Source organism: Tetrao urogallus (genome assembly GCF_951394365.1).
Source record: "Tetrao urogallus genome assembly, chromosome: 2".
NCBI classification, from domain to species: Eukaryota; Metazoa; Chordata; class Aves; order Galliformes; family Phasianidae; genus Tetrao; species Tetrao urogallus.
Genome location: NC_136814.1, coordinates 74,338,772 through 74,355,588, shown reverse-complemented (window position 1 = coordinate 74,355,588; position 16,817 = coordinate 74,338,772). Strand labels below are relative to the sequence as shown.

The following is a 16,817-nucleotide window of genomic DNA, read 5'->3' as shown; positions in this document are numbered from 1 at the left end:
TCAGAGCCATTACACACAAATTCAAATACCCGCTCCACCACTGTTCCTCCAGTTAGTTCAACATACGGTCTGAGAGAAGTTTTCTCTTACCTTAAGTTCCTTTTCTATAGGTTGACGAAGTTCAGTGATTCTGGTCTCAACACACTCTGAGAACTGCTTATAATAATTATAGAGATTCCACAGGATGCTGCACAGAACGTCTGGAAAGGACAGACAATAAAAATCTTTCAAAACAGGATATTCTTCAGTATCAACAGCAGAAATGCAGCCTGGTTTTTTATTGTAATCATGAAGTTTGGTGAAAATAAGAGAATAACAGACAAACAGTATTCTTTGTGAGGGCAAGAAAATGCAGCATTAGCTCCTGTTGTATTTACGAGCTCTTAGCCACCTGTTTGGAAAGCCTGGAACATGACAGCCAGGTAAAGAATGCTCACCACGTTTAATGCTAACAATGCTTACCCTTTTCTGCTACCTGAGGCATCAGTAGGACATGGCAGTGGAAAACCAGCAAGGCTTGAAGTCGTGCACGAAACTCTCCTAGCGTAGATCCTTCAATGAAAGCCTGTAGTGTGTTGACCAGCATTTTTAGGCTCGTCTGCTCAGTTTCTGAACATTCCACCAGAAATTTAAAAGGAGATGGAAGAAAACAGAATAAAACACTGCATGAAAACTGTAGACATGAAAACTTTGCGAACATTCAACTAAACGTCAGGTTTCTATTGGGAAAGTTTCAAACCAAAGAAAAAAAAGAAAGGTGATTCTAAATTAATAATGAATAAAACCAGCAAAAAATGTACTGGGAAAAAAAACCAAAACAGTGAAAAAAAGGAGACTGAATAAAGAGGCAGTAGTAAGACCAGATTAAGGAGGACAGCTACATGCCCCATTTCAGAGTAAACCAAGTGCATGAAGAATACTTGATATTGAATTAACAGATTTTTTTTTAGCCATCGTGAAAATCTACATGCTACAAATTAGCCACTATCAGTTCCTTACTGCCTCAAAATCAAGAGGGAAAAAGATCTTAGAAGAATCAAGCAGAGATTACAGTGCCTTCAGAGCATCACCTACAGGAGAAAACACTGGGAGATGTCAAAAAAGAACCCAGAGATCTGAATTTGTCGAGACAATACATAAATTACTAATGAGATTGGAAGAGCTCTGCCTTATGCCAGAGAACGCTATTTTCATCCTCACAACATCGTAACATTTTGGGGAGTTAGAGACTGACAGCAGTATCTTTTTTTTTTCCTCCTTTACATAACTTGAACACCAGCAGACAGATTTGCAAGTAGAGAAGTATATGGACTGAAGGAACTATTTCTGCTTTACACAAAATACTAGAAGCATTTCAGCTAGGATGTGAGAAGTGCTGTGCACAGCTTAAAAAGTCAGATGCCTTTTTCAGCTGCAAGTGAAAGCTTTCTGTAATACAAATCCAATTAAAAATGTTTATATGTCCCTAACACACCATTAATGGGAACGTTTCTTTAGGATGCCTTTTACAGACAGCTTTTCCCTTACAAAACTTACAATATTAACTCTATGCAATACAGGTGGCTTCAGAAAAAATACCACGTCAAGCTCACCCCATATGGAAGGGGTTACACAGTCATGGAACTTTCTGCAGGGCAAAGGGAACAAAAACTACACCTGAAAGTGCATAGCTAAGCTCTGCCATTTTAGAGTTTAGTTATACATCTCTAGTAACTAATGCAACTGTATCACATATTTGTGTAAGAGCAGCACTTACCCTCCATGTCAGCCTTGGTCTGTTCTTGCACATACTTCTCAATCATCTGATAGAGTGAGAACCAGTGCTTTGTGGATTTCTCTACGTGTTGCTTCATAATATTATCCAGACTTACTGACCAGCAACTGAAACCAATTAGTGGGGGAAGAGAAGGAAAAAATAGTAATTAAATAATCAAGATCATGAATCATATGGGCTCCAAAACACCACTCACTCTCTGTTTCTGCTAAACTAAAGGAAGACTTTGCAGATTGAGATAATCTGCACGTATGCTTAATGTACAAAATCAACTACTGAAGATCATGGCTTTGTCACTATTAAAATTATGAGAAAAAAAGGAGCCAGGAACTGTCAAATAAAACCAGTCAGAGCAAGGCTGAGAAGTTTTCTTTCACAAAATATGTGGTGGACTTGTAGAATTCCTGATCATGGCGTATCGTGGACATAAAAATGTTACATGGTTTTAACAGGAGACTGGCTAATGATTTTAAAGTAAAATTTAACAGTGATTGTTAAAGTGACAAACCACTCAGCAACCCCAGGACAAAAACAGGAGAAGGCTGGGAAAATATGATTATGAATTACTCTAGTTGTGTCCTGCTTCTGTCCCTCCTGAGGCATGCACATACGTACACATGCAGTCACTACAAAAGGCAACGTGGGGATGGACATGCTCATTTGGAACCAGCTCAACCACTTTTTCATTTGCACACCTATGCTCTATGGCAGCTTCACACACACAGAATGTTCCATGACTAAGGCAATAAAACATAGGAACATGTCTCCACAAAGAGACGGAATTTTTGTGTCTAAAAAATAGCAGTAAGGAAGAACAATTCTTACTTCAACTCCAATCTACGCCACTGAATAATCAGTTGTGTGACCAAGTCAAGATGTTTCCGCAGGGACAAAGCTCGACTAGCATTTTCCTCCCAGTCCTGGGAAAACAAAACCAAAACAAGAAAAAACACAACACAAAACAACAATCAGTTTCGTTATAAAAAGCAAGAAATTAATGTCTGCATAGCAAGACTCATGTACTTCCATTGTCTTCCTAACTCCTTACACCAGCAGCATGGAGCAGTTCACTTCCCCAAACCCTGGAAAGCATTAACAAATGAAAGCTGTCTATCATGGTACCTACATAAATAAGGAAGAATAAATGATAAAAAAGAAAGTTTCCCTGAGCCGCCTTCTTACCTGTGCCTTTGCAAGAAGAATTTCCAAGCCATTCAGGAACTTTGAGAGGGGACTAGAGAGTGGAAAGCTCTGGATTCTGTCAATCACAACTAATAGCTGCAGAATAAAGCACAAGTGTTCAACTACAGCATCTGACTCAAATGCTCATGTTAATTTGTATTAGCATTACCATACTACAAAAGAGGTAAGAATATTTTTTATTTTCAATTGCTTCTTCTTTTAAGTATTAGCTTACTAGTAGTTCATTAAACGTCAGTATTTTCACTGAAAGGAGCACAAATGACCTCATGTTAGGAGCTCCAATTGATCCTGAGTTTCTTCATTAGTCTTCAAGAAATAACTTAAGAGCCACACAGTATCCCTTAAGAGGTAACAAAGATATCAACTTTTAAAACACCATGAAAAAAAGCGTTCTGGGGAAAATTAGAAGCCTGAATAGTGTAAGACTTCAAAAATCTTTTAAGTAACAGCAGATCAAAGACTGATGAAAGCTGTAAGAACAGAGCATGCAGCAAAGGTTTCTTAGCATTTCAAAAGTAAAGCTGAATTGCTAGGAGTACCAAATATCTCTTTATGAAGAAACAGGCACGACTTCTAAATGTCTGTGTAAGTAATACAGATGTTTGGGCAGATACACATGCAGAAATCTATGCCTATCTATATATGTATTTACATACACAAGCAATTCTAAAACACTTTGGGTTTTTTTTTCCCAAACATTTTTTGAGTTGTCCTTACCTGCAGCAGTACTGGATGCTCTGGCCATTCCTGCAGTAACCTGTTTATTTCTTTAGCAAAATTCTCAAGTACAGGTTGGCACTGTCGGACTTGCTTAATATTAGGATGCTGGTAAAAGTCATATGGGCCATCTTGCTGTAGCACAAGATCTGAAGTCATTTCCTCAAAAAAAGTATTGTGAAGAAGAGTGCTAACTAGAAGTTGGCTTCCCAAAAGACTATTGTTCATTTCGGCACCTAGCAAGCCAAAAAAAGGAGACATCACACATGCTATTAGTTAATCTTTTTCAGTTGTACAGAAAAAGTTCATTTTTCCCTGTATCGCAAACTGCAGCATATTATGTACTGCAAACATAGATGACTGTGCCACTCAAAAGCATGAGTTCACATCCTCCTTTTTATCAAAATGCTATATAAGAAAAGAACAGTAAAGGTAGAGTCTTTCTCAACAGAGTCTGCCTTCTCAAAGGTGGAACCAGCAAGGAGATCTCAGTTCCTCTGTTCATAATTTCACACTGAGAAGGCATTCGCTACAAAATTATTAATGAGGCTCTGTGAAAAAGTAATCCAACAAAAACAAAACAACATATTCACAAACATTACATTTCAGGTATAAACACAAAAATATATGACTGTAGAAACAGCAGTCCTGCTACATTATTTGCTTCTTAATTGCACACATACATGTATTATGCACACAGTTCTGCTTTGAGAAGTGACAAAAAATATTATCCTGAGGTCTTCCACACTGTTATAACGATTTTCATGAACTTTGCCAGAATCCAGAGTAAAGAAGATCCTTCTGTTGTTGTGCTTTAAATTACAGGAGCTCAACTGAAATAAATTTCCTGATGAACTTAATTTCCGATTTTGACTGTGGAAGATTTCAGCAAGTCCATCATCTTCCACAGGATTATGCAGATGTAAGCACTTAAAATTTCTGACTATATTGTAGATTTATTCTTTGATTGTTTTCCATTATAAATGAAAACAAGCTTTTTTTGCTCATTTCATTTCCCCTACATTTGGCCTGTTTAATGATCTGCTATACAATTCATTTGTAACTCATTATTACAAGGTTAAAACTGCACAATATCTGAAATGTTGCTAGTAATCTTACCAATTAAAGGATAGAACTGCGACACCAGACATGCACCGGTTTGATAGCAGGAAACAAAGGCACTGAAATAATGTTTAGCTTGATGAGAAGGCAGACTCTGTTGATACCACAGGGATCGAGCAAAGTTCAAGCACAGCTGTTGATGAACCATCATTACAGTTTGCATGGAGCTCCTGGACAAAAGGGCTCTATCAACTTCCATATGGTCTTCCAATGACTCTCCAGTTTCCATTTTTTCTTCTAGACTTGTCTGAGCTGTGATATCTTCAAAGTCCTACAAATTACATTATAATCAAAGATCAATCACAGTTTCTTCCAGAACAAGCACCAGCAGTTGTAATGGTTGCAAAGTTGCCTCGATGCTGTTTGATCGCTTGGAGATCCCAATTACTACGTCTTAACTTTCCAGTCACACAATAATGCACATTAAAAAAAAAAATCTCACAGTTTCAATCCAATAATTTAATCAAGGAGACTGGTGCTCTAGACAGGCAACGAAACCTCAGCATATCCTACTTGCTCAGGGAATCACGTTCCATAATTTCATAGTGAATAATTAATGATATTGTCACTCAGTTTTTAACTCGGGATAAGCTAGCTGATGGAGGGAAAAAATTAAACCTCGCAGTATTCACTATCCTTCTATCTTAAAGTCTAAATCACATTCTTACTTCAGACCATAAGAACTGTTTAATGCCCCATCTCATTTTACTTACAGCGTGTATTTTCATCAGAGACTTTAGACCATAAATGTTGTGTTTCTTTATAAAATTACAGTTGTTACCTTTTCATAAAAAGGAAATCTCCTCCTAAATTCCTCCTCCTCCTCCTCTTCCTCACTTTGTCCCTTCCCATGAGTTTTACTTCTGAATCTGTACAAACTCTTTTCCATCGCCTCCTGCTCTTGGGCACGGCGTTCCTGTTCATCCCACTCATTTACGATGGCCTAGGAAACCACAAAGTAGCATAATGTGACCCAAAGTAACATTTAAAACATCCTCAAAACCTAATATTTCAGTGAGGCAGAATTACCTTCCTTGGCTCTTTAACTCTTTAGAGTCTGCAGCGGTGTATATCAACACCATCTAATCTGAATGGAGATTAGTAAATTGCTCTCAAGTGAAGAAAAAGCACCTCAACTGCATGGAGTGAAGTACTTGGCCAAGTCGTAGGCTTTCTTAACCATTTAATAAAGAAACTTTTCACAAAGCTTTGTGGGTGTTTTTGTTGTTGTTTTTTTGGGTGAGGTTTTTTCGGTGGGATGGTGGTTGATGGGGATTTGTTAGTAGCCATTACAGGCTTTGAGTTCGTGACTTGATAACTACAAGCAAGTTAACAAGCAAGTTATGGTAATATGTTAAATCATCTTTCATCAGTTCTGCGGAAAAATAAGTTTAAGAATTATACAAACGATTACCAAAGTAATTGTTCAGTGCAAGAATCTTGGCCATTAGGCCTCAGACATTACCTGACACAGATGTCTAAAAAGCTGCAGAGATTTCTGGTCCATCTCTCCTCTGGATAGTACATGGCATCGAAGATGCAACAGTGCATTCACAAGGAGCTGTTCCAGAGTTGGACAAGACTTCTGTAATCCCTCTGATTCTCCTTCAGAATGCTTCAGAGAAAACTTTTTAAGTCCATGAAGGACTTCAACTGAATTCACTGAGCATAAAATTTCTGCACGAGCGAAGTAAGTGGGAAAAGAGCGGCCAACAGATGGAAATAGCAACAAAGAAGTAAGGAGGTTGGTAAGATCAGCTGGACAAACAAAACTATTGAGCACTGCATAAACTTCAGAAGCTACTAATCGCATGCCATGTTGCAACTGTAAGATGGCAGCTTGCATGGGAATGATGGCATCAGGAAATACAGCATACTCCTCCGCTAAGTGTTTTCTGAAGTGATGGTGTGACTGTTGCCAAGATGCTTCTTCACTTAACAGATTTTTTATTGCCTGGAGTGATTTAGGTCTTTGCCCACCAAGGAACTGCAGAAGACGGGCTAAAAGATCTTGGACCGAAGAAAGCTTTGCTATGCTGTTGATGTACTGGTGAGCCTCCTGGTACAAGCCATCGTACAGTGGAGCTGAAGGCCTGAAGGCTTTTTTTCTGGAAAGACTACTTATTTGCTCATTCAGTCTCTGCACTCTTTCCTGCAAGAGCCTGTTATGAAACAACATGATCAGTTCAGAAATATACTGTAATAAACATACTTCACAGACTGCACACTGGCACGAAGGAATATTCATAACAAACATTCTGGTAATTTATGTAAAACAGTACAGTAAAACAGATAAGAACAAGGAATGACACCCATATACCACACATACACTCTGCCTTCTCATTCTTCCAACATTTCTCCAATACACTGATTTATTTTTTGCTCATTACCTCACAGCTCTGTGAGCATTAAGGAAAAAGCAATAGGTAAAACTCAGCCATTCAGAATAGGCTTTCAACAACTATCATCCCCTTTAAGACCTTAGTATCCACTCAATATTTCCTCTTTAAACTCTTCAGATTAAAAACAATGAACAATGGCTACAAATTCTAAACTTCCACCATGTATTCTATGTGGTATGATATTAACCACAGCAGCACAGGCAAAGGCTGACAGCAAAACAGCATCTGAGTTTTCTACTTAGCATAGATTAGTCCAAAAATTCTGCAAAGCAGCACTGGTATATCTTGAAGCTTTCAGGGGTTACAGTGACAGGTGATCCTCTTCATTTCAAATTGTCAATAATATTATCATAGTTTAACAAAATTACCATAATGTGATGTGTGACTATTTTCTCTTCTGGGTACAGCTTTAATTTTCTCAAGATTTAAGGGTTACTACTTTAATTGTTGTATTTGTGACAGTATGAAATGCAGACAATTCCTTAATGTCTGCTAGTAAACAGAACAGCTTCTGTATTTTAAATTATCATGTCAATATGCCAATTGTTACTTTCAAATCAATAAGCCTACTTTCTACAGAAGAACACAAACACTGTGAAGAAAACTGAGCCTCAGCATTCAGAGACAATGTTTCCAGCTTAAAAGAGAAGAGCTGAGTGCCTAAGAAATCACCTGAGATGGGGATGAATGTAATTGCAGAGCGCTTTGTCTTCAAGACTTTTTCCTGTATGCAGCTGGGATGACAAATCATTTGTCTTCCATTCACACTCCAGCTGGTGTAACTAAAAAGGCAAGAATAAACCATTCTCTGAGGTTTGGGTCTCAGCAACAAAGTAGGTACAGCATCATTTTGGACATTAAAGCACATTAAAATCACAGTTTGAAAACTGTGACCAAACTTGTGTGTAGATTTTATACTACTATTTTCATTTATTTATTTTTAATGTACATTTTATAGGGTAGATTAAAAAACCCAACTCTACACCCACCTCTTCTTTGGCATATTTGAGCTTGTATTCTCTTTTAATAGCTGGATCAAATCTAGTCTGTGGAAGCCACAGCTGGATCTGCAGCAAACCAATATTCACCCAGAGGCTTCCTCTCCAAGCTGTTTCTGGTAAATCCTTAAGCCCTTCCCCAAAGAACTGCTCCAAACAAGTCAGCAGGAGAACCATGAATTCTTTGGGAAGCAACTCCTGATCAGCGATGCTTCTAAGTATCTTGAGAAGGTACTCATAAGAAACGAGATCCTTCATGAAGAGTTTCTCACAGCAGTTCAAAAACTCCTCTTGAAGATCTGGTGGAACCAGATCTACCAGAGCAGAGAGTTGTCTGCTTAACATTATTCCTTGTAGTCTAGAATCTGTATATCTGGAGGCAAATGAATGAAACAAGATTACACATGGTAAGCAAGCTTCTGCAACGTGCCTGGTTTAAGTAACACACATGTGGAAAGAAGGTCTTAATACCTAAAGTCTGTTATTGAAGCAACAGCTTGGTTGGTCCACAGTGCTGTGCTGACTTCATGAAGTTGGTGTGCTCTCTCCATCCATTCACCCAGTGTCACATGGGATGATGACAGAACAGGAAGGCCACTGACATCCCACTGGCTTGTCTTGCTGCTGCTAGTTAGAATTTCAAAGAAGCACTTTGAGAAAACTGCTCGGGTCAAAATACCTGGGCCCTAAATTAAAAGATTAAGAGTTAGATTGTTCATATCTTGCATTGGCTATGCCAGAATTTATAGCATTGTTTTTGAAAACTGTTGAATTAGTTCATAAAATGGCCTTCAACCTAGTTGCTTGATAAGGTAAGAAGAGACAAACCTTCACAGAAGTGTTCATATGAGATTTAGAAGAGATCTTTTCCTCTGCTGCAGGTAATGGTCTCCAAGTTAACCAATAGTCAGGATCTGTGGTGAAAGCACTGCTCCAAAAGCATGCCAGTGCAGCATTAACTAGTTGAGATGACAAAACTGACATTTCTTCAGGGGATATCTATGAAGAAAGAAAAACTTGGACCTGAGGATAACGTAAAGGAAGCAAAAGAGAATCAAGCAGGAGAACAGCGCTTCCCCACTAGAGGTAAGATATTCCTTAAGGTCCATTTCAAATTCACACAGCTTTACTTGCATATCTTCCCATTAAGAAGAAAAAGCTTACCTCTGAATATCTGCACTGGCTCAAACTCCTTGTTTGTGGAACACCCAATGAGTTTAAAGAGAGTTTCCAGAACACAGAATACAGTCACAATGAGGTCTCCCTGGAGCCTTCTCTTCTCCAAGCTAAACAAGCCCAGTTCCCTCAACCTTTCCTCATAGGAGAGGTGCTCCAGCCCTCTGATCATCTTAGCAGCTCTCCTCTGGACGTGCTCTAATTGCTCCATGTCCTTCCTGTACTGGGGGCCCCAGGCCTGGACTCCAGCTGGGGCCTCACAAGAGCTGAGCAGAGGGGAACAATCACCTCCCTCTCCCTGCTGGCCACCCCTTTTTTAATGCAGCCCAGAACACAGTCGGGCTGCTGGCTCATGTCCAGCTTCTCATCCACCAGGACCCCCAAGTCCTTCTCCGCATGGCTGCTCGCTCTCAAGGAGATCTTCCTCCAGTTTGTACACATACCAGGAACTGCCCCAGCCCAGAACTTCTGCAAGATTAATTTAAACTAAAATTTGTTCTTACTTCATGAAGGTGTAACAAGTGCCACAGTCCAGACAGCTGGTGAGAGGCAGCTGGTGTCAACTTCAGAGAAAAAGCTATAAGTTGAATTAAATCTGAATGCGTGCCTAATTCTTGACTGAAGTTCTCCCTGTAAGAGGTAAAGAAAACACAATCAAATTAATACCTCAGCAGGATACATAAATAATCTGCATAGTAAAACAGACAAAGCCACAAGAATATCAAAGACTGGCTGGAAGGTTAAAATGACAGTACTTTAAGGTGAGCACGTTGAAGGTAAACAAGTCTTCTAATACAACCCCAAAACTTGGATCCTTCAAAGTTGGAAAAATCCAATTTTTTGTGAATTACTGAAGAGTAAAGAAACAGCATCTTTTGTAGCTTACAGCTACATGTAGCTACAAGCAGTATGTATGTCCAGCAAAATACATGAAACATTTGCAGACAGTCTTCCAGCTTTACAGTACTTGTGAAAATTATGACTGCTGCATTCAAGATTGAATCAGTGATTTTAGAGGTTTTGTTGCACAACAAATTGCTTTCTCTGAAATCAATAAACCAAGAGCTCTCTTTTAAGCAATGGTAAAACAGCCTAAAAAAATCCACGTGGCTCCTTCAAGCAATGCTAACACTTCTAAAATTAATAACATTATATACTATATATATACTACTATATATGCATGCAGTTTACTCAGCTCTTTTTGCTGCACACAGTCTTGTATCTTCATGTTAGTTACTAACATGAAGGGACTTGTTTCATCAAAGGGAAAATAATGTCAGTCAGACTCTCACTACAAAGATTTTGTTTTTCCTTCCCTCAACACCCATTATACCTTTAACAAAGCTGAAGTATAACATTTCAGTCCAAGGGGCTTGGATAACAATATTCCTACATTTGTGTCAAAAAAAAAAAAAAAAAAAAAAAAAGAAGAAGATACTTTCTTATAACAATAAACTCTTTCTTTCCATCTTTGATAGCTACCCAAATAACACTCTGCATGAAGACAAGAAGTGTATGTGTATTCATACATTTAAATAGAAGCACGTATGCACACATTCATATAGTCATACACACATATGTTAATATGTGTACAAAACCACAGATTTAGATAAAAATATACAGTCAGAGCTTTTAGCTAGGGATTCTCAATCTCATGAAATTAACACAGGATTTCTTTCTCCAGCCACCTTACCTTCTTGCACAAGCCTTAGCCACATAATCTGCTGTTAGTTTGTACTGCCAGAGCGCACCCATGTACTCCATTGCAGGCCACAGCTGAACCCGACTGCAGAGTTGGATTAATACAGCAGGGTCCAACTGGTTGGAGATGGTATCTTCAGTAAACCTTTCTTCTGTATGACTAAATTTAAGTCCTTCAGCTCTCAGTTCTGAATGTACAGCTTTCAAGAAATTCTTTAGTTGGCCTGTTTAACAGAGTGTAAAATGCACATAAATGCCATGTACTATACTTCTTGACAGTGAACATATCCTTTCAATTTCTATACAAAAATCAATGACAATGGTAGGAATCATGCTGTTAGGCTCTTCAGAAGTGTTACGTACCAAGGCTAACATCTTCTAAATGATTAGCTCTAAGTATGAGACCATCAGCTTGCAGCAGTGCTTTTTTCATCTTCCATCCAGTGGCAGCAGTCTTCAGACAACACATTTTTTCCTGCCATCTGCTTTCTCCAAAGACCAATCTTGCCTCTAAGATGTTAAGTGGCTTGCTGAGAACTTTTACTAGAGAAAAACATTCCATGCCCAGTTTATCCTGGAAGCATCAAAAGGACATTTGAACATGAGACCATTTGTTTCAGCAGTGCTAACAAAATAAACAAAATCTGTGACTACAGTCAGAACTTTAAGATTTCAAATTCATATGCAAGCAGCTGAAGTACAAGTTCCAATAAAACAACTAGAGAACACACATACAGCTTAACAATTCTTTTGCAGCTGTACCAAATATAGTAGGAAGACAGAAACTGAAACAAATTGGCTACGATTCCTCCCTTACAAGTTCTTTCTTTTTTGTTGGTTTTTTTTTTTTTTTCCATCCTTCACTAAAATAGTATATAAGTAATGAAGACAAACAATATCTCAACATGGCAACTCACCTAAACTAAGGGCAGTAAATCCTCAAACACAGATACAAGGGGCAGAGAATGGCTTAAGAGCAGTACTGAGGAAAAGGATATGGGAGTGTTGCTTGATGGAAGACTCAACGTGAGCTGGCAATGTGCATTACAGCTCACAAGACCAATTGTATCCTGAGTTGCATCAAGAGAAGCGTGACCAGCAGGTTGAGGGAGGTGATTCTGCCCCTCTGCTCCGCTCTCGTGAGACCCCATCTGGAGCCTGCAGCTCTTCAGCCTGGAGAAGAGAAAGCTCCAGGGGGACATTACAGTAGCCTTCCAGTATCTGCAGGGAGCCTTCAGGAAAGCTGGGAGGGACTTTTAGTAAGGGCATGTGGTGACATGATGAGGGGAAATGGCTTTAAACTATAAGAGGGTACATAACTACATGTTAGGAAGAAATTCTTTACTGTGAGGGTCATGAAACACAGGAACAGGTTGCCCCCTCCCTGGAGGTGGTCAAGGCCAGGTTGGATGGGGGTTTGAGCAACCTGGTCTAGTGGGAGGTGTCCCTTCCTCTATCAGGGGGTTGGAACTACATGATCTTAAAGGTCCCTTCCAACCCAAACCATTAGATGATTCTATGAAATACACTTAAAAATAAATAAATAAATAAATAACCAAAAGCTACTGTCAGTTAAAAGACAAATGTCATTTGACCTCTGCAATTAAATACATTCGGATATTTAGGAAAATCTCTTGAAGTTCTCAATAAGCACTGAACGTTCTTGAGCTTCTCACAAAATAATTAGGTGAATTTTTGAACTGTTGTATCTTTGAAAGGTAGGCCTGTAATGATCTAGGTCACATCACTTATCACCAAGATGAGCAACTGGCACACCTCCTTGTGCCCTGCTTTTAAAAGGGACTTCTATTTTCTGGGAAAAAAAAAACCACTCTAAGTTTTTTTTATTGGATGACAATAATTGCTGAAATAACTGAAGAGAAAAAAAACTGTCAAAGTTAAGAGACGTTGTCCTAGTAAGTCATAAGCCCCTACTGTATGTAGTTGGGTAGGAATACATGTTCTATTCCATACATCCATAAGTTCACTAAGTAAGCAAGTGAAATAGTGATATTCACAGGTTTCCAGAACAGAGTTAAGTGGCAGTACTCTTGTGCTCGTGCACCACTGTGTGTTAAATAACTGCTATCTGTACAAATCACAGTTAACAGAAGAAACGATACATGCTGTGAAATAGATGTATATTAACTCATGCTCAAACTGCATGTTAATCAGTCTAGCAACTCCAAATTTATTTATTTATGCTGGCATGAAAAGAAAAAAGAAAATGTTGCAAACATTTATGATTATATGAAAGTATATTTTGACATTGGTGGAAATCCAAATCTTTTGCAAACGAAGTACCCGTACCTTGAAAGGAAGAGGTCTTCCTAGAGACTTCTGTAAAAGCTTCATGTTGGCAGAAGTACCAGCAGGATTGGCTAAGCAGTTCTGGAGTTGCTGTGAAACAGACTGAATTTCTTTGGAAACTCTTGGAAGAAAGACACACACAAAAAAATCAACAGTTAACTCAGATGGTTGAGGAAAAAAAAAAAAAAAGGATGCATCATAAAAGAAAGTCCTCTCTCTTATCCTTCTCCTTAAAATAAAGAAAATGAGTAAAACTTCAAGATCATACAGCCAAGCAGAAGCCTAATGCTAAGAAATTTCAAAATTTTAATAGATTGTACTTACATTAGTAATAGAGCACAACTTAGACATAATGGCAAACAATGCTAACTAGTGATAGTAAATAGTAATAAAAAGGAGTAATTTACACAAACTTAGACAATTATTTAACACAAATACAGATCAAAGCCACTCACTTGTGCTGGTCTGATCCAATAAGCATCTGAGGAATTCTGTCAATCAGATGTTTCATAACCCAGTGCCAGTGCAAAGATAGAACCGATAACCCTGGCGAATCCACTGTCAGAGTGTCAGAGACTGCCCACAACCGATCACGCCACAGCAAGCAGTATAAAATCTAACAAGCCAAAAAGATTACAGTTTTCTTATTTCTGAGCATGTTACAGAATACTTTGTAATTCACTCAAGAGAAAAATCAGGAAACACTGCTGCTTCCATTAACTTCAGAATCCTGCAATGCTTTATTATACCTGGTAGCATACAACCAGCACACGAGTGTATGTCTGCTAAAAATACTGCATTGTTTCACTGGCAGTTGGAACCACCCAAATGAAAAATAAGTAATTCCTGGACCAAGTCTAAAATGTTGTTGTTAGATTTTAACTAAACTATCTTTGTGGTACGAAAAGGGAGAGTGAGAAGTGAACCACTTCTGTGAGCTGTACAGTCTGCTGTCCAGGTCAGCTGCCCAAGTCTAGGCAGCTGCATGCGAGCTGGATGTAGATGCTCCCTCTGCCATCACTGGGTGGGGAAACAGATACTTCTTTGGTACAAATGAGACTATTGTAAGCAAGCACAGAAGACTAGGCTATAAAGTTCAGAAACAGATAGCTATATCCCAGGTGTGTACATTTACAAATGATAACTCCCATACAAAGTATGTGCAGGGTGAAAATCCACATTTTACATAAAAGAATTGAGAAGACAGACCACAAATACAGAAACAACAGTAACTGTGTGAACATGTGCCTTGTGTCAGGCATATTCTGAATGCCAACTAAAGCACTAGCACCACAGTTCCTGAAAGTAAAAGGCATTCTGCAGTCTAATTGCACACTGCTTCTGTAAACATACTATGAAATGTCTACTCACATCATGCATATCATCATCACTTAAGGCCACCTGAGTAGATGTCACCCAGTGAAGTGTAAACACATCCCAGAGTTCAAAGAAAGCAGCGAGGTTGACCACAACTGCATGAGGAAGAGAATTGTAGCTTCCTGGATCTAAAGTTTGGGGAAGAGGTGGGGAAAAAAAGAAAAAAAAAGACTGAATATTCCATCCATGTAAAATGACAAGAGTTGACTGTACAAATCACTAGTGTTCTCTGTGGGAAAACAGAACAAAACAAAAACAACTGGAAAAGATCTAAGAATCAAAGAAGCAAAAACAATCCTCTACTATTTACATAACTTCCTATTATCACTATGCATCCAACGTAGCAAAAATCCACAATGGAAACATTGATCAGTTGCTTCAGTGCAACACATGAACTTCATTACTAAATGCTTCCCCTTTGTTTTAGGATTAAACATCCCACTTGAAAAAGGGACGTGTCATATTTATAGCACCTACTTAAAAACAAGCCAAATTAATTGTATTTCTAATTGGACACAGAACCAAAAGAAACAGTGAAAAAATCAAACTACCTTTGTGGAAATCTAGAGACATTCTTAAGGCACTAGTTCTTGGCTTCTTGCTGATAATTAAATTCTTTTCAGTGTAGCTCCTTTTTTCTCGGTCAAGAAACAACATTGCCCTGAATTAGAAATAAAGTTATTAGAAATCCAGTACTGTTAACTTAAAGCCTCTGCCTTATTTTATATAAATATATATATATGAGCTATTATACTGAACTACAAAGCGATTTTGATATTTCACAGTATTACGAAACAGCATTCTAGTGTAGCATAACTAGTTGCCCAAATATGGTTTCTACAAAAGCACACTTCACAAGAAATAGATTCCTAAATTTCCACTGTTGTTTCCTTTGCTAGTGCTAACCAGATGCATACACAACCATTTGTAAGATATCTTAGCAGTTGCTTCCTTATATTGTGAATTTGTTTATCAGAACTTTTTCTTCTTATTACGAAAACTGGTCCAAATCCAAAAGTAGGGCCATAAAACTTAAGTTTTACGCCAGAGATCTCAAAGTGCTGCTTCCCACAAAGATGGTGAAGGGCCTGGAGCATCTCTCCTATGAGGAAAGGCTGAGTGAACTGGGTCTGTTCAGCCTCGAGAAAAGAAGACTGAGAGGGGACCTGATCCAGGTCTATAAATATCTAAGGTGTGGGGGGCAGAATGGCGAGGCCAGACTCTTTTCAGTGGTGAGTGGAGACAGGACAAGGGGAAACGGCCGGAAACTGCAGCATAGGAAGTTCTGCACAAATGTGCGCAAGAACTTCTTTACAGTGAGGGTGACAGAGCACTGGAACAGGCTGCCCAGGGAGGTGGTGGAGTCTCCTTCTCTGGAGATGTTCAAGACCTGCCTGGATGCCTACCTGTGCGACCTGCTGTAGGGAACCTGCTTTGGCAGGGGGGTTGGACTCGATGATCTCTGGAGGTCCCTTCCAACCCCTACAATTCTGTGATTCCCACTTTCTACACTTTATCCCATGTTTCTGGATTATCCTAGAAGTAATCCAGTCTAAAAGGAATGTGGGAGCTCTACTCTCCTGTACCAAATGACTGTTCACAATCTGCAGCTACAGGAAGCAGAAACAAAGAACGAAATGTCTGCCATGTAATTTAGATCACTTCTACTGAAACCTGAAAACATATCTGGAAGATACTAAAACTGTCCATAAAAGCACTGATCAAAGGCACTGTGCAGTCTTTACAGGCTTTTTTTTTTTTTTTTTTTTAAAATTTTGGAACGCACCGGTTTGCTACAGACTTCAAAAGGATGAGAAGCTGATCTGTGTGTTCTGTTTCTGTATCAAAGTTAATTGAATTTCTAATGATATCCAAAAACTGCACATTCCATCTTGGGTCCAGAGGCATCACATGTTCATCTGGAAAGGCAGAAAAGACAAGAGAGAACAAGAGAGAAATGATTACAGGGGGAAAAAGACTTCTGCTAATCATTGTCTCTACAAAATCATTACAGAAAGAAAGATGGAATCCTATGAC

The 16,817-nt window shown here is 38.8% G+C and overlaps 1 protein-coding gene across 1 annotated transcript in view; it reads right to left on the bottom strand.

Moving 5' to 3' along the window:
• Positions 1–16,817, bottom strand: part of MDN1 (midasin AAA ATPase 1) — a gene marked incomplete at both ends in the record, with an annotated part of 93,034 nt that overhangs the window by 26,764 nt on the left and 49,453 nt on the right. The window contains 21 exons of the mRNA XM_079550177.1: positions 91–200; positions 463–609; positions 1,757–1,881; positions 2,600–2,694; positions 2,957–3,052; positions 3,695–3,930; positions 4,814–5,087; positions 5,598–5,759; positions 6,282–6,978; positions 7,891–8,000; positions 8,208–8,589; positions 8,688–8,902; positions 9,045–9,215; positions 9,896–10,022; positions 11,086–11,317; positions 11,457–11,667; positions 13,404–13,524; positions 13,859–14,019; positions 14,775–14,908; positions 15,332–15,441; positions 16,567–16,699. Coding sequence (XP_079406303.1) covers positions 91–200; positions 463–609; positions 1,757–1,881; positions 2,600–2,694; positions 2,957–3,052; positions 3,695–3,930; positions 4,814–5,087; positions 5,598–5,759; positions 6,282–6,978; positions 7,891–8,000; positions 8,208–8,589; positions 8,688–8,902; positions 9,045–9,215; positions 9,896–10,022; positions 11,086–11,317; positions 11,457–11,667; positions 13,404–13,524; positions 13,859–14,019; positions 14,775–14,908; positions 15,332–15,441; positions 16,567–16,699 — 4,049 coding nt within the window. The remainder of the gene's footprint in view (positions 1–90; positions 201–462; positions 610–1,756; positions 1,882–2,599; positions 2,695–2,956; positions 3,053–3,694; positions 3,931–4,813; positions 5,088–5,597; positions 5,760–6,281; positions 6,979–7,890; positions 8,001–8,207; positions 8,590–8,687; positions 8,903–9,044; positions 9,216–9,895; positions 10,023–11,085; positions 11,318–11,456; positions 11,668–13,403; positions 13,525–13,858; positions 14,020–14,774; positions 14,909–15,331; positions 15,442–16,566; positions 16,700–16,817) is intronic.